At 41.7% G+C, this 24372-nt stretch overlaps 1 protein-coding gene across 1 annotated transcript in view; it reads right to left on the reverse strand.

Moving 5' to 3' along the window:
* The window catches only part of EFL1 (elongation factor like GTPase 1), a 556540-nt gene that overhangs the window by 464193 nt on the left and 67975 nt on the right, over positions 1 to 24372 (reverse strand). Inside the window, exon 8 of the mRNA XM_073618573.1 lies at positions 12026 to 12149. Within this exon, the coding sequence (XP_073474674.1) occupies positions 12026 to 12149 (124 nt within the window). The remainder of the gene's footprint in view (positions 1 to 12025; positions 12150 to 24372) is intronic.

The following is a 24372-nucleotide window of genomic DNA, read 5'->3' on the forward strand; positions in this document are numbered from 1 at the left end:
GTGGAGGAAAAGACATCTTCAGTCACATATACAGGGGCTGATATGTGAGAAACAGCTGCACCACCAATTTTTTCCAATGGCTCACCCTGGCTTGCCATAATTGGTATTTCAGGCGAGGATGACAGTGTGGAGACACGACTGGAGTTCCTAACGCCTGGGGGTGAAATCTTTGGTTTTTTGGTTTTTGTGGTGTTTTTTTTTTTTTTTTTTGGTACAGTCATAGTTCATGGTTCATAGTCCTACGCACAAAAGCAGAGGCACTATTAAATTGCACTACTTGCTGAACATAGTCATGACAGAATGATGCTGCTATTACGTTACATAGTTAGTCAGGTTGAAAAAAGACACAAGTCCATCCAGTTCAACCTTAAAAACAATAAATAAATAAAATAAAAAATATATCGTACAATCCAATATACCCAATTTTATACCCTCAGTTGATCCAGAGGAATGCAAAAAACCCCAGCAGAGCATGCTCCAATTTGCTACAGCAGGGGAAAAAATTCCTTCCTGATCCCCCAAGAGGCAATCGGATTTTCCCTGGATCAACTTTACCTATAAAATGTTAGTACCCAGTTATATTATGTACATTTAGGAAAGTATCCAGGCCTTTCTTAAAGCAATCTACTGAGCTGGCCAGAACCACCTCTGGAGGGAGTCTATTCCACATATTTACAGCTCTTACTGTGAAGAAACCTTTGTGTATTTGGAGATGAAATCTCTTTTCCTCTAATCCTTTTCTTGGAGTACATCATGGGACACAGAGCCATAGTATTAACTTAATGGGTATATAGGATCCTTCAGGTGATGAACACTGGTATACCCAATACAGGAAGTTCACTCCCTATATAATCCCTCCTCCTACCAGGAGTACCTCAGTTTTTGTAGCAAAGCAATATACTTAAACCCCAAAAAGAGGGGAGGGACCTCTGTGTCCCATGATGTACTCCAAGAAAAGGATTTTACAGGAAAGCTGTTATAAAAATCATATTTTCTTTATCATACATCATGGGACACAGAGCCATAGCATTAACTTAATGGGACGTCCCATAGCAATGCTACTTGAGGGGAGAGAGACACAACCCACAGGGTACCCCCAGACTTGAGGACCTATACTGCTGCCTGCAGCACACTGCGCCCAAAGGCGATATCCTCATACCTCCTTACATCCACGTGATAAAACTTGGTGAATGTATGTACTGAAAACCAAGTTGCGGTGCTACAGATCTGAGCCATGGAGGCCTGGTGACGCACTGCCCAAGAAGCACTAACCGACCTGGCAGAGTGCGCTTTGACTTGAAAAGGGGGAATCCTACCCCTTAAATTATAAGTCTAAATTATAACTTGCGAATCCACTTAGCGACAGTGAATTTCGACGCTGTCTGTCCTTTCTTAGGACCCTATGGTAGAACAAATAAGACATCAGTCTTCCGAATCTGAGCAGTCGTTTTTAAATAGACTTTGACCGCTCTCACCACATCAAGACAATGTAGTGACTTTTCATCCCTGGAACATGGTTTTGGAAAAAACGATGGCAGGATAATGTCTTGGTTGAGGTAGAAATCTGAGACCACTTTTGGTAAAAAAAACCTGGACGAGGGCACAACACCACTCTGTCCTCATGAATAAATAAATATGGCTCTTTACAAGAAAGAGCAGCCAATTCCAAAACCCTCCTTGCTGAGGATATAGCAATCAAAAATACCAACTCCCTTGTCAGAAGGACTAAGGGAATATGTTGCATCGGTTCAAATGGTTGTTTTTGTAACACTGACAAAAATAAAGTTCAAGTCCCAAGGGTTCAAAGGAGGTTTGACTAGCGGATTAAGCCAGATCACCCCTTGAATAAAACCCCAGACCAAAGAATGTGTAGCAAACAGTCTTTAAAATAAGACCGATAAAGCTGAGACTTGGCCCTTAATAGTACTCAAGGCCAACTTCATCTCTACCCCTAATTGTAGAAAGGCAAGAATTCTGCCTATGATATACTTCCAAGGGTGACAACCCTTGAATTCACACCAGGAAACATAAGCCCTCCAGACTCTATAATATATAGTTCTGGAAGCTGGCTTTCTTGCATGAATCAAGGTAGAGATAACGGACCCGGAAAGCCCACGTTTCTTCAGAATGTGGGATTCAATAGCCAAGCTGTTAAATTTAGCGTTTGTAAGGTAGGATGGAATACCTGCTCCTGTGAGAGTAGGTCTGGCCGTAGTGGAAGGGACCATGGATCCTTCACCACCAGCTTTACGATTTCTGCATACCAGGACCTTCTGGGCCACCCTGGGGCTACCAGAATTACTGGCTTTCTTTCCAGCTTGATCCTGCAAAGAAGTCGAGGCAGCAACTGAATAGGGGGAAATGCATATCCCCCGGGAAAAACTGCTGGCGCCTCAGGTAGTCTTTCTCTATTCCCAGAAAGAAGAATGCCGATAGGCACGGAACATTCCTTTCTGCCCAAGTTAGAATATGGTTCACCTCTCTCTGTGCTGAAAGACTCTTGGTGCCCCTTGGTGATTGATATAGGCCACAGCTGTGGCATTGTCGGATTGAATCCTGACAGGACAATCACGTAACCTGGAATTCCAGGCCTTCAGAGCCAGACGCACTGCCCAAATCTCTAGGATATTGATGGGCAAGGTTCTTTCGGGTCTTGACCACTGTCCCTGGACAGTTGTCTTCTCTAGTACTGCTCCCCAGCCTGAAAGGCTGGCATCTGTCCTTACCACTTTCCATATAACAGGTCTGAAGAATTTTCCTTTCAGCAGATTCTGGGTTAGTAACCAACTGAGGCTTTGGGACACCCTTGGGGACAGCCGCATTGGGAAGTCTAAAGCTTGAATTGTTTTGTTCCAAGTAGACAGGATACTGTTTTGCAATAGTCTTGAATGGAACTGGACATAGGGAACCACTTTTAATGAAGCCACCATCTTTCCTAGCACCCTCATGCAAAGGCGAATGGAGGGATCGCCTTCTGACCTGACCATCCGCACCAGCTCTCTTATGGAGTTGATCTTTGCTTGAGGCAAAAACACCTTTTTCTGGGCTGTGTCTATGATCAGAACCAAGTACTCCAGCCTTTTTATCGGTTTTAAGGAAGATTTCTCTGGATTGAGAATTCAAACTTTCCAGGTAACTGGTTGTAATGTGCACGCTTCAAACGAGCCACCGACTGGTCTATTAGCAATAGATCGTCTATGTACACCAAAACTGTTACGCCCTGTGCCCTTAACCTGGCTAGAGGTGGGGCCAGGACTTTTGTAAACACCCGGGGTTCTGTAGCTATCCAGAAGGGCAAGGCTACAAACTGGAAATGTTGCTGTTCTACCTCGAACCGCAGAAACGTTTGGTGAGCGGGAAATATAGAGACATGCAGATATGCATCCCTGATGTCGATAGATGCCAGAAGTTCTCCTCCTTGTAGGATAGACACCACTGACCTGATTGACTCCATGCGAAAGGAGCAGATCTTCAGGAACCGATTTAGATTATTTCTATCTAGAATGGGACTGACATCTCCATTCAGTTTTGGTACTGTGAAGAGTGTTTGAATAAAACCCCAAACCTTGCTCTTTTGTGGGGATTTGTATGATCACCCCCTGAGCCATTAATCAGTCTAGTGCCCGAAACAGAGATTGCCTTTTCCCTTGAGATTGCCAAATTCCAGCTTGTACCCCAGAGTTACCATGGAGATGACCCATCTGTCCTGAATTTCCTCTTGCCAGACCTCTGAAAACTGCAGAAGTCTTCCCCCCACCCTGGAGAGGGGGGCACCTCTTCATAATAAGGACTTCTTTTGAGCCTGGGCCTGACCCTGAAGTTTTTCTCTAGAGTCTGACGCCAGAGGCCGTTGCCACTGCCTAGAAGCGGAAGCCCCTGGTGCAGGAGAAAGCCGTTTAAATGAAGGGCGTTTATACTTTCCTTTGACTGGCAAAAGAGTACTTTTCCCACTAGAAATTGTTTGGATGTATTTGTCCAAATCATCCCCAAATAGCTGATCCACATGAAAAGGGAACCCAGTCAGGAGCTTTTTACATAGTGCTTCGGCTGACCAATTTTTTAACCACAGGATTCTACGCATGTGTACTAGCATAAGCGTAAGGCGGGATGCCTGGTGAATAGAATCTTTAATGGCATCTATGGCAAAGCATAATGCTTTTGGTAGTTTGACCAAATCCCGGGCTTGTTGTGCAGGAACCTCTTTAAGGGCCTGTCTAAATTGGTCCTTTAGGGACTGACAGATGCCTATTGCAGCGACTGCAGGCTCAGTAACGGCACCTGCCAAGGAAAAAGCGGATTTTAACAGGAATTCCAACCTTTTATCTGTTGGATCCTTAAGCATTTGTGCATTGTCTACTGGACAAGTTAGACTTTTATTCACACTGGAAATTGCAGCGTCAACTGCTGGTACCTTCCATTTTTTGGTGAATTTCTTCTCCATGGGATGGAGAACTGAAAATCTCCTTGGATCCCATTCAGCAAAATAAGCTGTTCTAGTAATGCATGGACAGGAAACGCATGCAACGGCTGTGAAGGTTTTAAGGAACCCAAGGAAGAAACCGAGCTTTCCACAGACTCCGTTAGGGGTAGCATGAAAGTAGAACGAACCATCTCCATAAGAGATTGTATCAGCAATTTCTCAGATTGCGAGGCTGAAAAAGGTTCATGTACCGTTGTTTCCTCCACAGAGGAATCATTGGTTTGTCTTTCCTCCTGATCGCCTGAGGGTAACACCTCATCCTGTGCCCACTGTTCCCTTGCAAAGGGTCTAAGGTGGGGAGGGGGATCTAGTATGCTTCCTATCCATTTGAATGGAGGATGCAATTAAAGCCGATAATCTTCCTTTCAAGCCCTGCAGGGTGGAGGAAAAGACATCTTCAGTCACATATACAGGGGCTGATATGTGAGAAACAGCTGCACCACCAATTTTTTCCAATGGCTCACCCTGGCTTGCCATAATTGGTATTTCAGGCGAGGATGACAGTGTGGAGACACGACTGGAGTTCCTAACGCCTGGGGGTGAAATCTTTGGTTTTTTGGTTTTTGTGGTGTTTTTTTTTTTTTTTTTTGGTACAGTCATAGTTCATGGTTCATAGTCCTACGCACAAAAGCAGAGGCACTATTAAATTGCACTACTTGCTGAACATAGTCATGACAGAATGATGCTGCTATTACGTTACATAGTTAGTCAGGTTGAAAAAAGACACAAGTCCATCCAGTTCAACCTTAAAAACAATAAATAAATAAAATAAAAAATATATCGTACAATCCAATATACCCAATTTTATACCCTCAGTTGATCCAGAGGAATGCAAAAAACCCCAGCAGAGCATGCTCCAATTTGCTACAGCAGGGGAAAAAATTCCTTCCTGATCCCCCAAGAGGCAATCGGATTTTCCCTGGATCAACTTTACCTATAAAATGTTAGTACCCAGTTATATTATGTACATTTAGGAAAGTATCCAGGCCTTTCTTAAAGCAATCTACTGAGCTGGCCAGAACCACCTCTGGAGGGAGTCTATTCCACATATTTACAGCTCTTACTGTGAAGAAACCTTTGTGTATTTGGAGATGAAATCTCTTTTCCTCTAGACGTAACGAGTGCCCCCATGTCCTCTGGGTTGACCGTAAAGAGAATAACTCAACGCCAAGTTCACTATATGAACCCCTTATATATTTGAACATGTTGATCATATCCTCCTTATTCTCCTCTTCTCAAGAGTGAATAAATTCAGTTCCTCTAATCTTTCCTCATAGCTGAGCTCCTCCATGCCTCTTATCAGTTTGGTTGCCCTTCTCTGCACTTTCTCCAGTTCCCCGATATCCTTTTTGAGAACTGGTGCCCAAAACTGAACTGCATATTCCAGATGAGGTCTTACTAATGATTCAGCCTAGTGCTGGGAAAAAAGTCCTTCCTGTATCAGGAATGCCACTTGGAGCCCTTACGTGCCCACCGATCCGGTGTCCCGTGTGCATCCTGCTTGCCCCTCCTTGCTATCAGCAGAGGAGAGACTGCTCCAGCTGATTCTTAAGTCTGCTCATTTTGGCGTGCATCCTCGTGGACGTTACAAGGGGGGTACACCACTGATGTTTCCCTAACCCTCTGGTCCCTTCAGGGGGGAGAAAAAGCATTGTCAGGTCTGTTACCTTGTGAGGAATCCCCCTGTGCAAGCTGCTGCGGCCACACACAGACTGACACTGAGCTTACAGTGAAGACAACAGATTAATGTATGTGCATATACTCCCTCTAGTGGAGAATTAAGGCACGACAACATTTTTTCCCTTAAACAAGAAATCATAGGTGGACTTTTTAGTTCCCAATTTTCTTCCCTTACCTTATCCCTGCCACAGGATTTGCTGATTTAACAGTCAATCCAACCTTCATCCATCACAGCGGGCTGTATTTAGCAAAACTTCAAGGACCAGGTCCCTTTTTATCGGGGTTCCACTCCCTTGGACCTGTAAAAGCACCCCGCCAGGAAAAGCTTTTAGGTAATGTAGCATGACCAAAGCCCTGGGTCCCGGGGTCCATCCCTGCAAAGAGAGGCATTACAGGCAAAACCTTGTGCTTAGTATACAAGGCCTGGGTACCATCCACTTTGGCCTCAGTGGCACTTTGGATGGATCCGGTCTATGGAGGCTATTTAAATCCAGCAAGGATCCCTCCTGGAGCTCCTCAGAGCACATCTTCACTCGTCACCAACACCTTAGACACTGGCAAAAAACCTGAGGTACTCCGGGTAGGAGGAGGGGTTATATAGGGAGTGAACTTCCTGTATTGGGTATACCAGTGTCCATCACCTGAAGGTGCCTATATACCCATTAAGTTAATACTATGGCTCTGTGTCCCATGATGTACGATAAAGAAATTATATTTTCTACTGCCTTATTATCTTATATGTTATAAAACTTATCCAATAAAATCAAATTTCTTCATAAATTTAGGTCAAAATGTATTCTGCTACATGTCTTTGGCAAAAAAAATAAAAAATCCCAACAAGTGAATATTAATTGGCTTCTGTGAAAGATAAAGCGTCTACAAACTATGGTACAGTTGTGCTCATAAGTTTACATACCCTGGCAATTTATGATTTCTTGGCCATTTTTCAGAGAATATGAATGATAACACAAACACTTTTCTTTCACTCATGGTTAGTGTTTGGCTGAAGCCATTTATTACCAATCAACTGTGTTTACTCTTTTTAAATCATAATCACAACAGAAACTACCCAAATGACCCCGATCAAAAGTTTACATACCCTGGTGATTTTGGCTTTATAACATGCACACAAGTTGACACAAAGGGGTTTGAATGGCTATTAAAGGTAACCATCCTCACCTGTGACCTGTTTGCTTGTAATTAGTATGGGTGTATAAAAGGTCAATGAGTTTCTGGACTCCTGACAGACCCTTGCATCTTTCATCCAGTGCTGCACTGACGTTTCTGGATTCTGAGTCATGGGGGCATATAAAAAGATATCCAAGGAATTGAGAATGCCAATCAGCAGTGTTCCAACTCTAATCAAGAAGTGGAAAATGAGGGGTTCTGTTGAAACCAAACCACGGTCAAGTAGACCAACTAAAATTTCATCCACAACTGCCAGGAAAATTGTTCGGGATGCAAAGAAAAACCCACAATTAACTTCAGGTGAAATACAGGAGTCTCTGAAAACACGTGGTGTGGCTGTTTCATTCAAAGGTTTTTTATTTTAGAAATATTGAATATCAACAAATACAGAATATCTGACAAAATTATTAGAGTATAATATTGAAGTACAGATGTTGCAAGAAAAAATGTTACTCTATGTTTACAACAAATGGAAATTAATTCAATTTATAATAGATTTCAGTTTTCATAGTGATAATAAAAAAGAATGATAAATACTCCTCGTAATGGAAATATATTAGATAATTTTGAGTATAAAAATTGTTTATAACTGAAGATTTGGGAATCTCAATAAACTGGAGTAGGCATGTACATATCCAATTAGAGATTTGAATTAAACTGAGACCATAACTTCAAATATATGTTTATAACAAATACTGCATTGTAAGAGAAGACTGAGTTTGAGAAAGATAGTAGTCTTTGAAGGAACAAGGAGAAAGAAAATGATAGAAGGGAATAAGGGCACATAGGAGGGGAGGGGAAGGCTATAGAGCTCCGGAGGCAGATTTTGTAAATACATTTTGTTGTTATAATCCCTGAAAGAGTATCAATCACCGTGACGAGAGTACTCGATTATCAACACTGTCTGGCATGTAATATTTAATCCATGGTTTCCATATGCTGTTAAACATCTTCAAATGATTTTTATCTAAAGCGTCCATTTTAGCATGTATAAAAGATTGATTCATTCTAGTTTTGGTTTCTGCAATATTTACAACAGGTGTTTTCCATGCATTAGCTATTGTCTGTTTTGCGGCTATCAGGAACGTGAGGAATAGCTTAAATTGTTTCTACGTGAGAGAGACTGGTTTTAAATTAAGAAGAGCTGACATTGGGTCTAGTGGAATAGAACAATCAAATAATTTTGAGGCTATCAGAAAGACCTTTCTCCAGAATGTGTGTACAATTGGACACTGCCACCAAATGTGCATGTATGTACCTTGTTCCGGACAGCCGCCAAAAACAGAGGTCTGAGTCGTCTAATGTAAATTTGGCTATTCTGGCAGGAACCAAATACCATCGTGTAAGAACTTTATATGATGTCTCAACCGCCAATATGTTTATAGAAGCAGATTTTGTATTAGACCAGATATGAGACCAAATCTTGGGATCAATCGTACAATCAAGGTCCTTTTCCCACTTAGTTTGTGTGGCTGTTTCAAGATGCACAATAAGGAGGCACTTGAAGAAAGATGGGCTGCATGGTCCAGTCGCCAGGAGAAAGCCATTACTACGCAAATGCCACAAAGTATTACGCTTACAATACGCCAAACAGCAGAGACAAGCCTCAAACCTTCTGGCACAAAGCCATTTGAAATGATGAGACCAAAATTAAGCTTTTTGGCCAAAACTATAAACGCTTCATTGGGAGAGTCAACAAGGCCTACGATGAAAGGCACACCCTTCCTACTGTGAAACACGGAGGTGGATCACTGATGTTTTGGGGATGTATGAGCTACAAAGGCACATGAAATTTGGTCAAAAATGATGGCAAGATGAATGCAGTATGTTATCAAAAAATACTGGAGAAACATTTGCATTCATCAGCCAGGAAGCTGCGCATGGGACGTACTTGGACATTCCAACATGACGATGATCCAAAACACAAGGCCAAGTCGACCTGTCATTGGCTACAGCAGAATAAAGTGAAGGTTCTGGAGTAGCCATCTCAGTCTCCTGACCTCAACAGATCTGGGGAGATCTCAAACGTGCAGTTCATGCAAGACAGCCCAAGAATTTACAAGAACTGGAGGCTTTTTGCCAAGAGGAATGGGCAGATTTACCATCTTAGAAGATAAAGAGCCTCATCCACAAATACCACAAAAGACTTCAAGCTGTCATTGATGTTAAAGGGGGCAATACACAGTATTAAGAACTGGGATATGTAAACTTTTGATCAGGGTCATTTGGGTAGTTTCTTTTGTCATTATGATTTAAAAAGAGTAAACACAGTTGATTCATAATAATCGGCTTCAGTCAAACACTTACCATGAGTGAAAGAAAAGTTTTTGTGTTATTCGTATTCTCTGAAAAATGGCCAAGAAATCATAAATTCTGCCAGGGTTTGTAAACCTATGAGCACAACTCTATATATACTGGAATTTATGCAGCTGTAGACAGTATACTAGTAACGGCTGTGATCAGCGACTTATAGTGTGACTATAATAGGATGACAGGCAATCTGGCACCAACTGACACTGGCTGGGAGGGACACTAACTCACACTGATATCACTAGTGACACTAATACAGTGATCAATGATAGTGTACACCACACACTGTACTAATGGCACTAATGGGTGACAGCAGTGATCAGAAGGGCAATCAAGGGGTTAACTGTGTGCCTAAGTATGTGTGTGCTGCTTTTACGCACATTAATCTGGCTGTCTTTTCTCCCTGAACTGAGTTGATTTCATAGAGAAAAACAGACAGATCCCTGTTCTAAGCTCAGTGTTCTGTGTGTTTGTAAACACAGAAATCTGTGCTGTGATTGTATACCTGCTGATCAGCTGTGGCCAACCAAGATCATTTGCTGTAACCTGCTGACAAACTCATGTGGTGTCTAATCACAGCGCAGGTCAGCAGAGGGCATGTGCACCTGAAAACTAGGGAGTGGATTGCAATGTACCAGTACGTTGCTGTGTCTCCTGCTAGCAAGTACTGTTAGCGGTTGGCAAGAGATTAAGCTCAAAAACAAAAATTAAATATATTGTTGCTTACCGATTCTTATATGTGGTAGCTGCATTTGTTTTCTATTTTTAGGTTTTCTTTGCAGAAAGGTAAAAAACCTTCTGCATGCAGCTTTCCCCGCAGTCCCACCTAAACACTTACCGGAGACTGATCTCGATCCTACGATGTGCGCTATTAGTGAAGGCTCTCTCTCTTTATTGGCTTAGATACAGCAGCAGGAGCCATTAGCTCCTGCTGATGTCAATCAGAGCCAGTGAGGAGGGAGCGGTGGGTAGGGCCGAGCACAACTCTGTGGGTCTTGTGGACAGACAGAGCAGGGCTTGGGAGCAAGCTCGCACGAGTGCCCCCATAGCAAGTGATTGGGAGAAGCCAGGAGCGCTGGCAGGGGACCCAAGAGAGGAGGATCAGGGCTGCTGTCTGTAAAACCATTGCACAGAGCAAGTAAGTATAACATGTTTGTTATTTTAAAACAACAACAAAAAAGTAACCTTTATAATTACTTTAAAATAGAAGCTTTAACACTTGACCCTCATCCTAGCACTGAAAACTGCACCCTAACATCGAGCACGCTTAATTCCTCAACCAAATCTAACCTAGCCCCATCACTGCCTTCTGCCACACTGCCCCATCTTTTCAGAAAAATACCCTATTTAGCGCTGAAACTGCCAACACTAAAAAAAAAGCCGCTGCACGGAAATTGAAGGGTGCCAATACCCTAGTTTTATGGTTCAAGTTTCTGTTTGACTGAAGTGAACCATTCAAAAAACATTATAAATTATATTATACATTAGAGATGCCATTTTCTTTCCTTTTTTTTTTTTTTTTTTTTTTTTATAAGTGATCACATCTTTTCTGTTCTCAGTTGCATAAGGGGCTTAGAGAGCTGAGGGTGAAGGAGCAACAGCACACTGATCTTCCCAAGAAATGGTTGTGTGTCAGCAGAAGACTGATATGGAAGAAAGGTTGACTTTGACCTGACTGAAAAATTAGCTTTATTGTATATAAAAAAAAAAAGATCTTTATTGTTATTCATCGTTAGGATTCATAAAACGTGTTAACCATGCTGCTGTCTTTTTGTATTGTGGGTCTGTGATGTCCTTCATTATGGATTTTATACAATAAAGCTGTTGTTTTCTGAAGTCTGGACTGCGGTTAACTTTTCTTCTACATCTTCTGCTACACCCAGGTCACGGACTGGACCAGCACCCTCTGATTCAGAAAGGGGATTTATGAGTTTCACCTGGAGTGGTGTTTGCTCTTTGATTATCAGCAGAAGTCTGATCATTGGAGGACAGGCAGGTTGTTCTCCCAGCACAGCCAGTAAACTGACCACGCTGAGATGGATGCGCTCTCATGCCTAACAAGGTCAGTCTGAAACAGGAGAGCAGGGGGACTGGCAGGATCAGCAGATATTTTACACAAAAGGTAGCAATGCAAAGAGAAGAGGATACTTTTTTTTTTTCCACCCAAGTACATGGTACAACAAGCACATATCAGGAATATGAAATGTTTGGTTAACATATCCTTTGTCATAGCAAACTGATTCTAGCTAAACTTTACGGACTGCATAGAAACAAGAAAGATTACACAGGCTTTTGTTTTAGGCACTTTCATACCCGAGGCCCACTAAAAGACACAATTAAACTCATCTGTAATGAGCAGACTTTTACCTGGGCTCCCTTCATGATCTTCTTGGCTTTGGCATTCAGATAGAAATCTCCCCAAAGTGTCTTCAGCAATACGGCAGATTTGATCCCCACCTTCTGGCTGTATAGCTGTGCAAACTGATCAATTCTAAGACAAACACAAGAGAACCTCAATAGATGCTCATTTGTTCTCTGGTGCATAAAAAACATCACATGAGGGTAAAAGATTAAACATATAAAAGTTTTACATTGATCTTTTTTTTTTTTTTCATTCAACCAGAGGGTTGTAAAACTTTACATATTAGCTTAATTATACACCACTTTTTTTGAGGTTTTTATTGGATTAATCAATTAATCTAAACAATAATTGGCCAACTAATCGATTATGAAAAGAATTGTTAGTTGCAGCCCTAATATGTTTGCACTTGTGTATACTGTATATATGAATTGCTTGGCACTTATAAGGCACTTAACTATAAATATTGTGGGAGCACTGCATTTTTTTAAATTAAACAGGTATATTAACAGAGCAACACTATTTGTTTTTGGAACAATAAAAACTTGAAGAAAGTGCTGACTTTTCTCCAATCTACCGAAAAAAAAAAAGAAGTTTTGCTACAAACACACTTTTTTTTTTTAAGTGGTGAGGAGGAATTTACGGTACCCTCTTCCTCACAAGAGCACCTTTTGAGATTCGGCACTGTCGCTATAACTGACAATTGCGCGGTCGTGCGCCCAGACAAAATTGACGTCCTTTTTCCCCCACAAATAGAGCTTTCTTTTGGTGGTATTTGATCACCACCGGTTTTTATTTTTTGCACTATAAACAGAAAAAAGAGCGACAATTTTGAAAAAAAAAAAGCAATTATTTTTTACTTTTTTGCTATAATAAATATCCCCCAAAAATATATAAAAAAAACCTAATTTTTTCCTTAGTTTAGGCCAATAAGTATTCTTCTACATATTTTTAGTAAAAAAAAAAAAAAAATGGCAATAAGGGTATATTGATTGGTTTGCGCAAAATTTATAGCGTCTACAAAATAGGGGATAGTTTTATGGCATTTTTATTATTCATTTTTTTTTATTAGTAATGGCGGCGATCTGCAATTTTTATCATGACTGCGACATTATGGCGGACACATTGGACACTTTTGACACTATTTTGGGACCATTGTCATTTATACAGCGATCAGCGCTATAAAAATGCACTGGCAGGGAAGGGGTTAAACACTAGGGGGTGATCAAGGAGTTAAGTGTGTCCTAGGGAATGATTCTAACTGTGGGGGGGATGGCCTACCACTCACATGACAGCGATCACTGCTCCCAAAGACAGGGAGCAGTGATCTGTCATGTCACTAGGCAGAATGGGGAAATGGCTTGTCTACAAAGGCATCTCTCCGTTCTTCCATTCCGTGACATGATCGCCATAGAGTCACATAGAGTACGCGGGGGACATAGAGGACATAGAGTACGCGGGACCCGTGGAGATAACTCCGGGAGACATGTCGCCAGCCACAGTGGTGTGCCAGGACCGCTGCAGGGGCTTTGATCTAAGGTAAGTATTTCATAATGAGCTAGTACGCTATGCATACTAGCTCAGTATGCCTTTGTCTTGCATGTTTTTTATTTTTTGGGGGGTTTACAACCACTTTAAAAGCAGTAGTAAGCTTTACTAAAAAAAATAAATAAATAAAAATCTACTCCCTGCAAAGTAATGTTATAATGTGCTAGTATGCATTGCATACTAGCACATTATGACAAATTTATCTTAAAACAAAACCCGCCAGTGACGTCACCCTCGTGCATGCGTGTGGAAGTCTCAGCCACGGCACGGAGCTCTGAAGGAATGGCACGAGTATGTCGTTTTATTTTATTACATGCTTACTTGTAGGTACAAGTGTCCAAGGGGAGTTTACTACTGCTTTAAAGGAGTTGTAAAGGCTGAAGGTTTTTTCTATCATAATGCATTCTATGCATTCTTCTGTGTGTAGCAGCCTCCCCAGCACCCTGAATTACTTACCTGAGCCCCATCTCTGTCCACGAGAGTCCTAGTCGCCGGGACTTTCCTCCTGATTGGCTGAGACACAGCAGCGGTGCCATTGGCTCCCGCGGCTGTCAATCAAAGTCCGTTACCCAATCTGGGGAGTGAGGGGGCTCTGTATCTGAATGAACACAGGGAGCTGTGACTCAGCTCAGGTGACCCCATAGAAAGCTGCTGGCTGTGGGGACACTTGTCAGGAAAGAGGGGCCAGGAGCAGCAAGGAGGGACCCAAGAAGAGGAGGATCCGGGCAGCTCTGGGCAAAACCATCTGCACAGAGGAGGTAAGTATACATGTTTGTTATTTAAAAAAAAGAAAAAAAAAAAAGAGACTTTACAATAACTTTAAACCTGGCATGTCCTAATTTGTAAGCTGCTCCTTAAAAATTTGTGAATCAGTACTGCTTGGACCTTGAAGAAGGGGACATACCCCGAAAGCTTGTTAGTGCAAATAAAAAAAGTATCACGGACAGTACTCAATTTTCTCTGTCACAATTGCACTAATACGGCTACAATCAAATCAAGCTGCTCCTGAAATGCCAGGGTCCAACCCTTAGTTGTACACTATATGCAGATTTACCACTTGCAGCCAAGTCAGAGTAAGGTGGGGGCGCCTAACTGATAGACAGGTAGGTACATGCAATTCATTGTATGAAATAAGGGAAAAGTGGGCGGCACAGTGGTGTAGTGGATAGCACTCTCACCTAGCAGTAAGAAGGGTCGCTGGTTCGAATCCCAACCACGACACTACCTGCCTGGAGTTTGCATGTTCTCCCTGTGCCCACGTGGGTTTCCTCCGGGTACTCCGGTTTCCTCCCACACACCAAAGACATGCTGGTAGGTTAATTGGACTTCTGTCTAAATTGTCCCTAGTATATGAATGTGAGTTAGGGACCTTAGATTGTAAGCTCCTTGAGGGTAGGGACTGATGTGAATGTACAATGTATATGTAAAGCGCTGCGTAAATTGACGGTGCTATATAAGTAACTGAAATAAATAAATAAATAAAAGTGAAGACTCTAATCTTGGCCAAAAGGTGACGTTCTAATGCAGAAAAAGCCCAGAATCAGCATAGGCCATGTGCCTGCAATAGAGGTTATCTATGTAGTACAGGTATATTCCAGGACCTCATTTTTAATTAATATTATACATGATTTAAATAGCACCAACATGAGGGCAGACAGTACAGCTACAAAACAATTCAATACAGGAGGAATCAGAGGGCCCTGCTGGTCATAGCACACATTTTTCGCTTTAATAAAAGGACAGACTGATTTAAAAGGTATGCCTTAAAAGCCTGCAAAATTGAAACTGCAGATAAGAAAATGCATAGACAAAGGTTACACCAATGGAAACCACATGTCAATACATACAGTAGAGTAGAGTAGAGTCATATACAGATTGATATTACTGATATTTTTGTTTTGGAAAATTTGGGAAGAGTTAAAAATTCTGGCAGGGTTTTATTTCCGTCTGACCGTCCCCGTTATGTTTTGGGAGATTTCCTCTCAATTCCTGTCCCGGTGGCAGCAGGATACGATAGGTCATGTGATCGTCAGTGGGACAAGCAAGCACAGACAACAACAAAAACATTGGCAGAAATTCGAACCCTTCGTCACTCTACTAAAAATATGTGTTGGCAGTGAAATCTTCCCAACAGACAAAGAGGCTTTAACCCCCTACCCACTCAAAGATGAAACAAAACATTTTGGCTGGAGTTGGGCCTAAAAATAAATAGTGCCTAGCGGGGTTGTTCTGTAAAGTTAAACGTCTGTATATTTAAGCTATGTTGCTAGTTTACATTATAGCTTTCACTAAAAGACTTCTAGGCTACAAATGACGTCACCTACAGTAGTTGGAATATGGAATTTATTAGGATAGAAAAACAGAAAAACATAATATGAAACAAACTGTTTCAAACAGCTCGAGATAGTAGAAAACCTGGAAATTATTTAACATTTTTCCTAATAGTACATTTGGCTCTACCATTATGAAACCTTTCATTAAAAATATCGTTTTCATTAAGAGACACAAAGGAAGAGTAGATGGATGATGATGACGTGATGCCCTCATTACATGATTTAAGTCAGGCAAACATCTCTTTGAAACAGTGATTGGCTGCATCCATCTTGCAAATGGTTTTAAAATTATTTGCGGATGTCTATAAAAAAAGTCAGAGAATTTGAACCTTTAAAACACACTTTTTGGACATTTTCGGAAGCAAGCATATGGTTTGGTTTTTTTTTGAAGGTGTATATCTACAGTAAATACTTACTCTTCCTAGAAAATGCATGAACATCATGCTTAAAGTGATTCTAAAGACAATTTTAAATAACAAACACGTCACATTTACCTGCTCTGTGCAGTGGTTTTGCACAGAGAAGCCCCAATCCTCCTCTTTTTGGGTCCCCTACTGGCTCCTCCCATCAGCCAAGTGTCCCCATAGCAAGCTGCTTGCTCTGGGGGTACTTGTGCATGCCCCGCCCCCCCCTCTATCCTCACTGGCAGTGATTGACAGCAGCATTAGCTAATGGATCCCGCTGCTGCCCCTCTGTCCAATAAGGAGAAAGAGAGCCAAGGGAGCCGCTGCTCTCGTGCACATTGCTGGATGGAGATCAAGCTCAAGTAAGTATTAAAGGGTGATCTCAAAAAACTTGCCACCACCCTCATTTATAGCTGGCTATCGCAGTAAGCAGCATGGGAGGGCTACAAACAGATACAAACAAGGCCTGGGGAATGCCCAGGAAAAAATTCCAAGCCTACTTACCACCAGCTCGCAGACAACCAAATTAACCTGTCTAACAGTATGCGTTAAAAACAGGGGTTTAGTCTGCACGCATTTAAAAGGTGGCTACGGGGGGAGCTGCACACAGGTTTTTTTTACCCAATGCAGAGAATGCTTTAAAGTGGTTGAAAAAGCCAAAATGTTTTTTTGGTCGTAATGCATTCTATGCCCATCTCTATCCAGCGATGTGCACGAGTGCCTCGGCTGTACGGGACTCTCCTTCCTGATTGGCTAACTGACTGACAGTAGCGGGAGCCAATCAGAAGAGAGAGGGGAGGGGCCGAACCACGGCTCCCTGTCTGAATGGACACAAAGAGCTGCGCCTTGACTCGGGTGCCCCCATAGTAAGCTGCTTGCTATGGTTGTACCCGACAGGAGGAAGGGGCCAGGAGCACCGAAGAGGGACCCGAGAAGAGGAGGATCTGGGCTTTGTGCAAAACCATTTCACAGAGCAGGTAAGTATGACATGTTTGTTATTTTTAAAGAAAAAAAACAAGACTTTAATATCACTTTAAGGTAAAAAAAACCTTGTACCTTTAGAGCCAATAACGCCATGTTCTCTGCTCCTCCCTTTTTATCATCTTCTCCTTTCCCTCAAGTATCCTTGTTTCCCTAGTTTTTCCCAACTTACTTTACCTAACTTAACGTTAGTTATTGGACACACAAAGGAGGAGATCTATGCAATAATACATTCATATGATATAGTGTCCTGTTTTGAATACCAAAACCATTTAACTGTGTTAGAAATTACCTATAGATACCCTTTGTATAATCCCAAGTTATTACCTCTGTAATGAACATAACTTTTGGGTATAATAAAGAACTGTAATTGAAAAAAAAATAACAAAACATACTATTTAAAAACTTCAAACTAGTACAACTCACTGAAAAAGCAGAAATACCTTCAGATAAGCAGTATTGTCCAGTTGTTTCTGTTGATTGACCCTAGCTCTAGTCTAGAGGCTCTGTAGTTGGCAAATTTCTCTTATTGAGAAGCAAATGTAAAACAGCCCTAGCCTTTGAAAACCTCTGATTTCTTCTCAGCTCAAGAAAGCAGATTAGTAGGGAGCTCGCGGGAACCACAAAAACAGTCCAATACTACATCAATCTAAATGTTCCCTAATTTTCCAGGGAAAAAAAAAAACGAAGCACCCTGTAGACTGCAACTCTCCTGATTGCACTGCTGAGCTTTGAGCCAACCAACTATTGATTGTGTTTTGGAGATGTCCATAAAAGCAAAGGAGGTGGTGGCAAATCATTTTACTTCTTTTAAAAAAAGAGAAATGGAATTACCATTGACCTCCTACTAAAATGATTTGACTATGTTTTGAGATGTAGTTCATTAGTTGTAATTTTGGGAGCCCTTATAATCACAAAAATAAAGCCCAATTTCTTCCATTCATGCTCATATTTCTGTGATGGGAGAGTTTAAATAAAATAAGAACCTGAACTAGTGATGCATATACACACACACACAAAGACATTGAACGTATAACAATATAAAATAGTTATAAAAATGTTCAAAGGCATCTATCAGTCCCTCACACAATATATTTTTATCAATTACGGAAAAAAAAAAAATAAAGTTGTCATAAACTTCTGACTGCTTTGCTCAAAAACTGCCCATTCATTACCTCTGGGTTACTTTGCTAACAGAGACTGCTCTCCTTAAGGCTCGGTTCACATAAATCCGGGCATGGTTTCCTTGTGTTTTTTTAAAGGGGTCCAGTGAATGAAACAGAATTTCATTCACCGGTTCTGGTTCGATCCAGGTGCGAATTTTTAGTGTATGACACTTAAATTCGCATCTGAACCGGACTGCAAAACGTTCAGGACTCTTTTTAAGAATGGACTGCAGTCGGGCCGGACATATGTGAACCGGCTCCATAGAAAGTCGGTTCGGTTCACATCATGCGAACCAATTGCAGTTCAAAACGCAATTTGCATATATGTGAACCGAGTCTAAAGTATAAGTTCACCTTTTGTAACATGTTACACCCATATACAGGGTGTAACATGTTACTGTAGCACTGCCCCCCCCCCCACCCCCACCCTCCTTATCCCCCATTGTGATGGCAAGCAGGGGATCTTCTCCCCCTACTCGCTGTCACAATTTAACTGTCTTCATGGCTGTTCTAAAACACTTATCCATTACTTCTGCCTTACTTCCTGGACAGACGATAGGTCATGACACAGCAAGGAGTTGATCAGCTGACCTCATTAGCACACACCCTGCATCTACCCTCCTACATACCCACCCACCCACTTCCAGGTGCATGTTTTTTTAAACGAAATGCAATCAATCAGTGATCACCATTGTTTACTAAATACACAGGCATCATTTTTTTTCTTCCTACCCTAACTTTAATCTTGTATGGATCGTTCATTTGGCATTTTGAAGTGTGCAGGAGATGAGAGATGAGATAACAGCAGAACTGTAGTATTAAAAACAGGAGAAGTGTGTCCTGGGTTCTGAAAAGGCTCTACATACACTATACAAACTGATTATACAATTTTCTTTAGATCTAGCATCAACTATGTAGTGCTATGTTGGGACCTATAGTCTGTCCAAGAAGTAAGGCAGAAGTAATGGATACATGTTTTTAAACAGCCATGAAGACAGTGAGGTAAGCGTGTGTAGAATAAATGGAAAGCCGTTTTATTTTTGCAAAAGAAAAACATTATTGGAATATTGGTACATAGGGGAGCTGGAATGTAGAAAAAAAAGTGAACAAAAAGGTGAAGATCTTGCTTATCTATGCACCAGATAAAAACACTGCATGAGTCCCACTGAGTGTAAAAAATAGAATACTTCTTCTCTGGTCTGCCTTGTCTTAAACAGATATATCTTAAAGTGGTTCTAAAGGCAAAAGGTTTTTTATCTTCATGCATTCTATGCATGAAGATAAAAACACTTTCTGTGTGCAGCAACCCCCCTCAGCTCCCCTAATGCTTACCTGAGCCCAATCTCGATCCAGAGATGTTGCACAAGAACCTTGGCTGCCATTGGCTCCTGCTACTATCAAAGTTAGTGAGCCAACGAGGAGAGAGAGGGGGTGGGGCTGAGCCACAGCTCCATGTCTGAATGGACATACGGAGCAGCGGGTCGACTCAGGTGCCCCCATAGCAAACTGCTTGCTGTGGGGCACTCAGCAGGAGGGAGGGACCAGAAGCGCCAACGAGGGACCCGAGAAGGGAAGGATCTGGGCTGCTCTGTGCTAAACCACTGCACAGAGCAGGTAAGTATAACATGTTTGTTATTTTTAAACTAAAATAAACAAGACATTTTTTATCACTTTAAAGGCCAATTCCACCTTTGGCACCATGTTGTACCTGTATTTACAATATGTGACACGCAAATGGGACATTGTGGCAGGATCTCCAGGTAAAGAACTTTGAAACTGTACAACACAAGGCATGATGCCAAAAATACTCAAATATAGATTTATGGTTTATATACACATTGAATAATCAAAGCCAAAGATCTCTGCTTCAATGTTATACAATCCGAGGTTGTAAAATGTCCTCAATACCCAGGCCCATTTAAGAAAATGGATACTAACAGACATAAAAGTCACCTTCTCAGAAACCAGTACAAAACAGTAGGCACAATACACTGGGTGAAAGCTAGGCATTTTTTTCTAATAAATTATATGAGTCTAGAAGGTCCAAAAAAATAGGATGCTCAGAAGGAATTGCACTTTCCCCAATTCATGACTCAGCATACCCTTTAAAGAATTTAAGTGTTATTTGGGAGCACTGAATGATCTCTTCCAGATAGTTGGCTGCCATCAGGTAGTCATACAAGTATATAATAATTAAATTTAAAATAATATCTGCGCTAGGTGAATAAAATTATAAACTAATTAGGTACTAAAATAGTGAAACAATGAAATACCCTGCAGCAAGTATATAATAATCACTATGTATTGTAGCCAGGTAACATATTCTACGATCTTTGTGAATGTGCTCATAGTTAAGGAAAGATGTTGATTTTATAGTTAAAGCTGAACTCTTATATTTCTTAATAACCATCAAGTATATAAATCTATTTATATTGCGTGCACCATATGCTTTTGCAAACCACTGACCACTCTAGCTATTCTAAGGGATAGCCTTCCTCCCGCTTACCACTAGTGTGAAGAGGCATTCCTCCTTTCATTGATACCCATTGCACTGACCAGGCTTCACTGACCATCACAAGGGTCAGCCCTTCTCCAGCCGACCACCAGCACAAGGGTTAGCCTTCCTCCTGCCAACCACCAGAGCAAGGTACATTCTTTCTCCTGCTGACCACCAGCACAAAAGGCAGTCTTCCTCCTGCCAACAACCAGTGAAATGAGCAGTCTTTCTCCTGCCGACCTCCATTGCAAGAGGCAATCTTCCTCCTGCCAACCACCAGTGCAAGGGGCAGTCTCTTTCTTCCTCCGGCCAACCACTGGTGCAAGGGGGCAATCTTCCTTCTGCTAACCGCCAGTGCAAGGGGCGATCATTTTCTTATCAATCACAAGAGAAAGAGACCATTTTCTTTTCGCAGATAACCAATGCTTGAAGCAGTTTTCCTCCAGCCCACCTAAATGTATGAGAAAGTCTTCCAAATATTGGATGTTTCATACACTGCAAGTCAACAGGAGGAAGACTGCCCTATTCATTAGAGGTCGGTGGGAGGAACACTGCCCCACATATTGGAGGTCAGCGGGAGGAAGACTGCCCCATATAATGGAGGTCAGCAAGAAGACCAACCGACCCATACACTGGAGGTCAGCAAGAAGAAGAAGAAGACGACTGTCATATGCATAGGAAGTCAGCAGGAGGAAGAATGACCCACACACAAGAGGTTAGCGGAAGGAAGACTGCCCCATACACTGGAGGTTAGTGGGAAGAATACAGCACCATACACTGGAGGTCAAGAGAGGAAAACTGCCCCATACATTTGAAGTCAGTGTGGGGGAGACTGCCCCATACATTGAAGGTCTGTCTGTTTCTGTGGCTACAGATACTGGACAATAGAGTTCCTCAGCACTTCCTAAGTCAAATAAACAAAACAAGCCAACTGTACTCCAATGACAACAGCCTTCACACAATCTTACTGTTCCAGAACAAGATCACAAGGAAGTGAGGCTCAGACTGGGTGGACTTGGAACAATAAAGTTGTGTGAATGCTGTCATTGGAGTGTGGCTAGTACACTACACTCTACACACTTTGCTGTAGGTTATATACGCATGAACCCTGCATCCCATACTTTATGTTGTATGTTTCATAATCTTGACTATTGCAGTCTATACAACATGTTATACAATACAAACTCCTAAGCACTGCACTCTGAATGTTACATACTCCTATCACTGCACTTAATGAACTCTGTTTTACCTTACATACGCTTAACAACTACACCATACGGTATACTGGCCTTGTTGTTGTAGTTGTGCTATACATTACATACACCTGGCCAAAGTTGTCATCATCTCAAAAACAACTATTTTATTCAAGTTGACTACAGTGGCTTGCGAAAGTATTCGCCCCCTTGAACTTTTCAACCTTTTGCCACATTTCAGGCTTCAAACATAAAGATATAAAATTTTTATTTTTTGTGAAGAATCACCAACAAGTGGGACACAATTGTGAAGTGGAACGAAATCTTTTGGATTTTTGAAACTTTTTTAACTAATAAAAAAATGAAAAGAGGGGTGTGCAAAATTATTCAGCCCCCTTGCGTTAATACTTTGTAGAGCCACCTTTGCTGCGATTACAGCTGCAAGTCGCTTGGGGTATGTCTCTATCAGTTTTGCACATCGAGAGACTGAAATTCTTGCCCATTCTGCCTTGCAAAACAGCTCGAGCTCAGTGAGGTTGGATGGAGAGCGTTTGTGAACAGCAGTTTTCAGCTCTTTCCACAGATTCTCGATTGGATTCAGGTCTGGAGTTTGACTTGGCCATTCTAACACCTGGATACGTTTATTTGTGAACCATTCCTTTGTAGATTTTGCTGTATGTTTGGGATCATTGTCTTGTTGGAAGATAAATCTCCGTCCCAGTTTCAGGTCTTTTGCAGACTCCAACAGGTTTTCATCCAGAATGGTCCTGTATTTGGCTGCATCCATCTTCCCCTCAATTTTAACCATCTTCCCTGTCCCTGCTGAAGAAAAGCAGGCCCAAACCATGATGCTGCCACCACCATGTTTGACAGTGGGGATGGTGTGTTGAGTGTGATGAGCTGTGTTGCTTTTACGCCAAACATATCGTTTTGCATTGTAGCCAAAAAGTTCGATTTTGGTTTCATCAGACCAGAGCACCTTCTTCCACATGTTTGGTGTGTCTCCCAGGTGGCTTGTGGCAAACTTTAGACGAGACTTTTTATGGATATCTTTGAGAAATGGCTTTCTTCTTGCCACTCTTCCATAAAGGCCAGATTTGTGCAGTGTACGACTGATTGTTGTCCTATGGACAGACTCTCCCACCTCAGCTGTAGTTCTCTGCAGTTCATCCAGAGTGATCATGGGCCTCTTGGCTGCATCTCTGATCAGTCTTCTCCTTGTCTGAGCTAAAAGTTTAGAGGGACAGCCAGGTCTTGGTAGATTTGCAGTGGTCTGATACTCCTTCCATTTCAAAATGATCACTTGCACAGTGCTCATTGGGATGTTTAAAGCTTGGGAAATCTTTTTGTATCCAAATCCGGCTTTAAACTTCTCCACAACAGTATTACGGACCTGCCTGGTGTGTTCCTTAAGCCCCATACACACGATCCGAATATCGGACGAATGATCGTCCGTTTTTGTTTGCATGCTAATCTCACATCGAATCTGATGAGTTTACTAAATTCCCAAAAATTCCGGTACGACAGAATAAAAATTCGGAAGCGATGTCATGTGTTGCAATGCATTTGTATTGCATTTTCGAACGATAGCTGTACCGATTAAACGAAAATCGTACGATCTGGCATCGTACGGAAAAAATTTCCGTGCATGTCCGATAGAATAATATCGGATGAACTGTCCTGATCGGCTCTCGAAAGCTCTGTACTAACGATCCGATTATCGTACGATCGTTTCGAATGCGGCATTTTACGTACGATTTTCGGATCGTGTGTACGGGGCTTTAGTCTTCATGATGCTCTCTGCGCTTTCAACAGAACCCTGAGACTATCACAGAGCAGGTACATTTATACAGAGACTTAATTACACACAGGTGGATTTTATTTATCACCATCAGTCATTTAGGACAACATTGGATCATTCAGAGATCCTCGCTGAACTTCTGGAGTGAGTTTGCTGCACTGAAAGTAAAGGGGCCGAATAATTTTGTACGCACCACTTTTCAGTTTTTTAATTGCTAAAAAAGTTTAAAATATCCAATAGATTTCGTTCCACTTCACAATTGTGTCCCACTTGTTGGTGATTCTTCACAAAAAATTACAATTTTATATCTTTATGTTTGAAGCCTGAAATGTGGCAAAAGGTTGAAAAGTTCAAGGGGGCCAAATACTTTCGCAAGCCACTGTATATGTCTACATTGTGTATGCAGAAAGCAAGCATAATAAAAAGAGTTAA

Source organism: Aquarana catesbeiana, linkage group LG03 (assembly GCF_042186555.1).
Source record: "Aquarana catesbeiana isolate 2022-GZ linkage group LG03, ASM4218655v1, whole genome shotgun sequence".
NCBI lineage: Eukaryota > Metazoa > Chordata > Amphibia > Anura > Ranidae > Aquarana > Aquarana catesbeiana.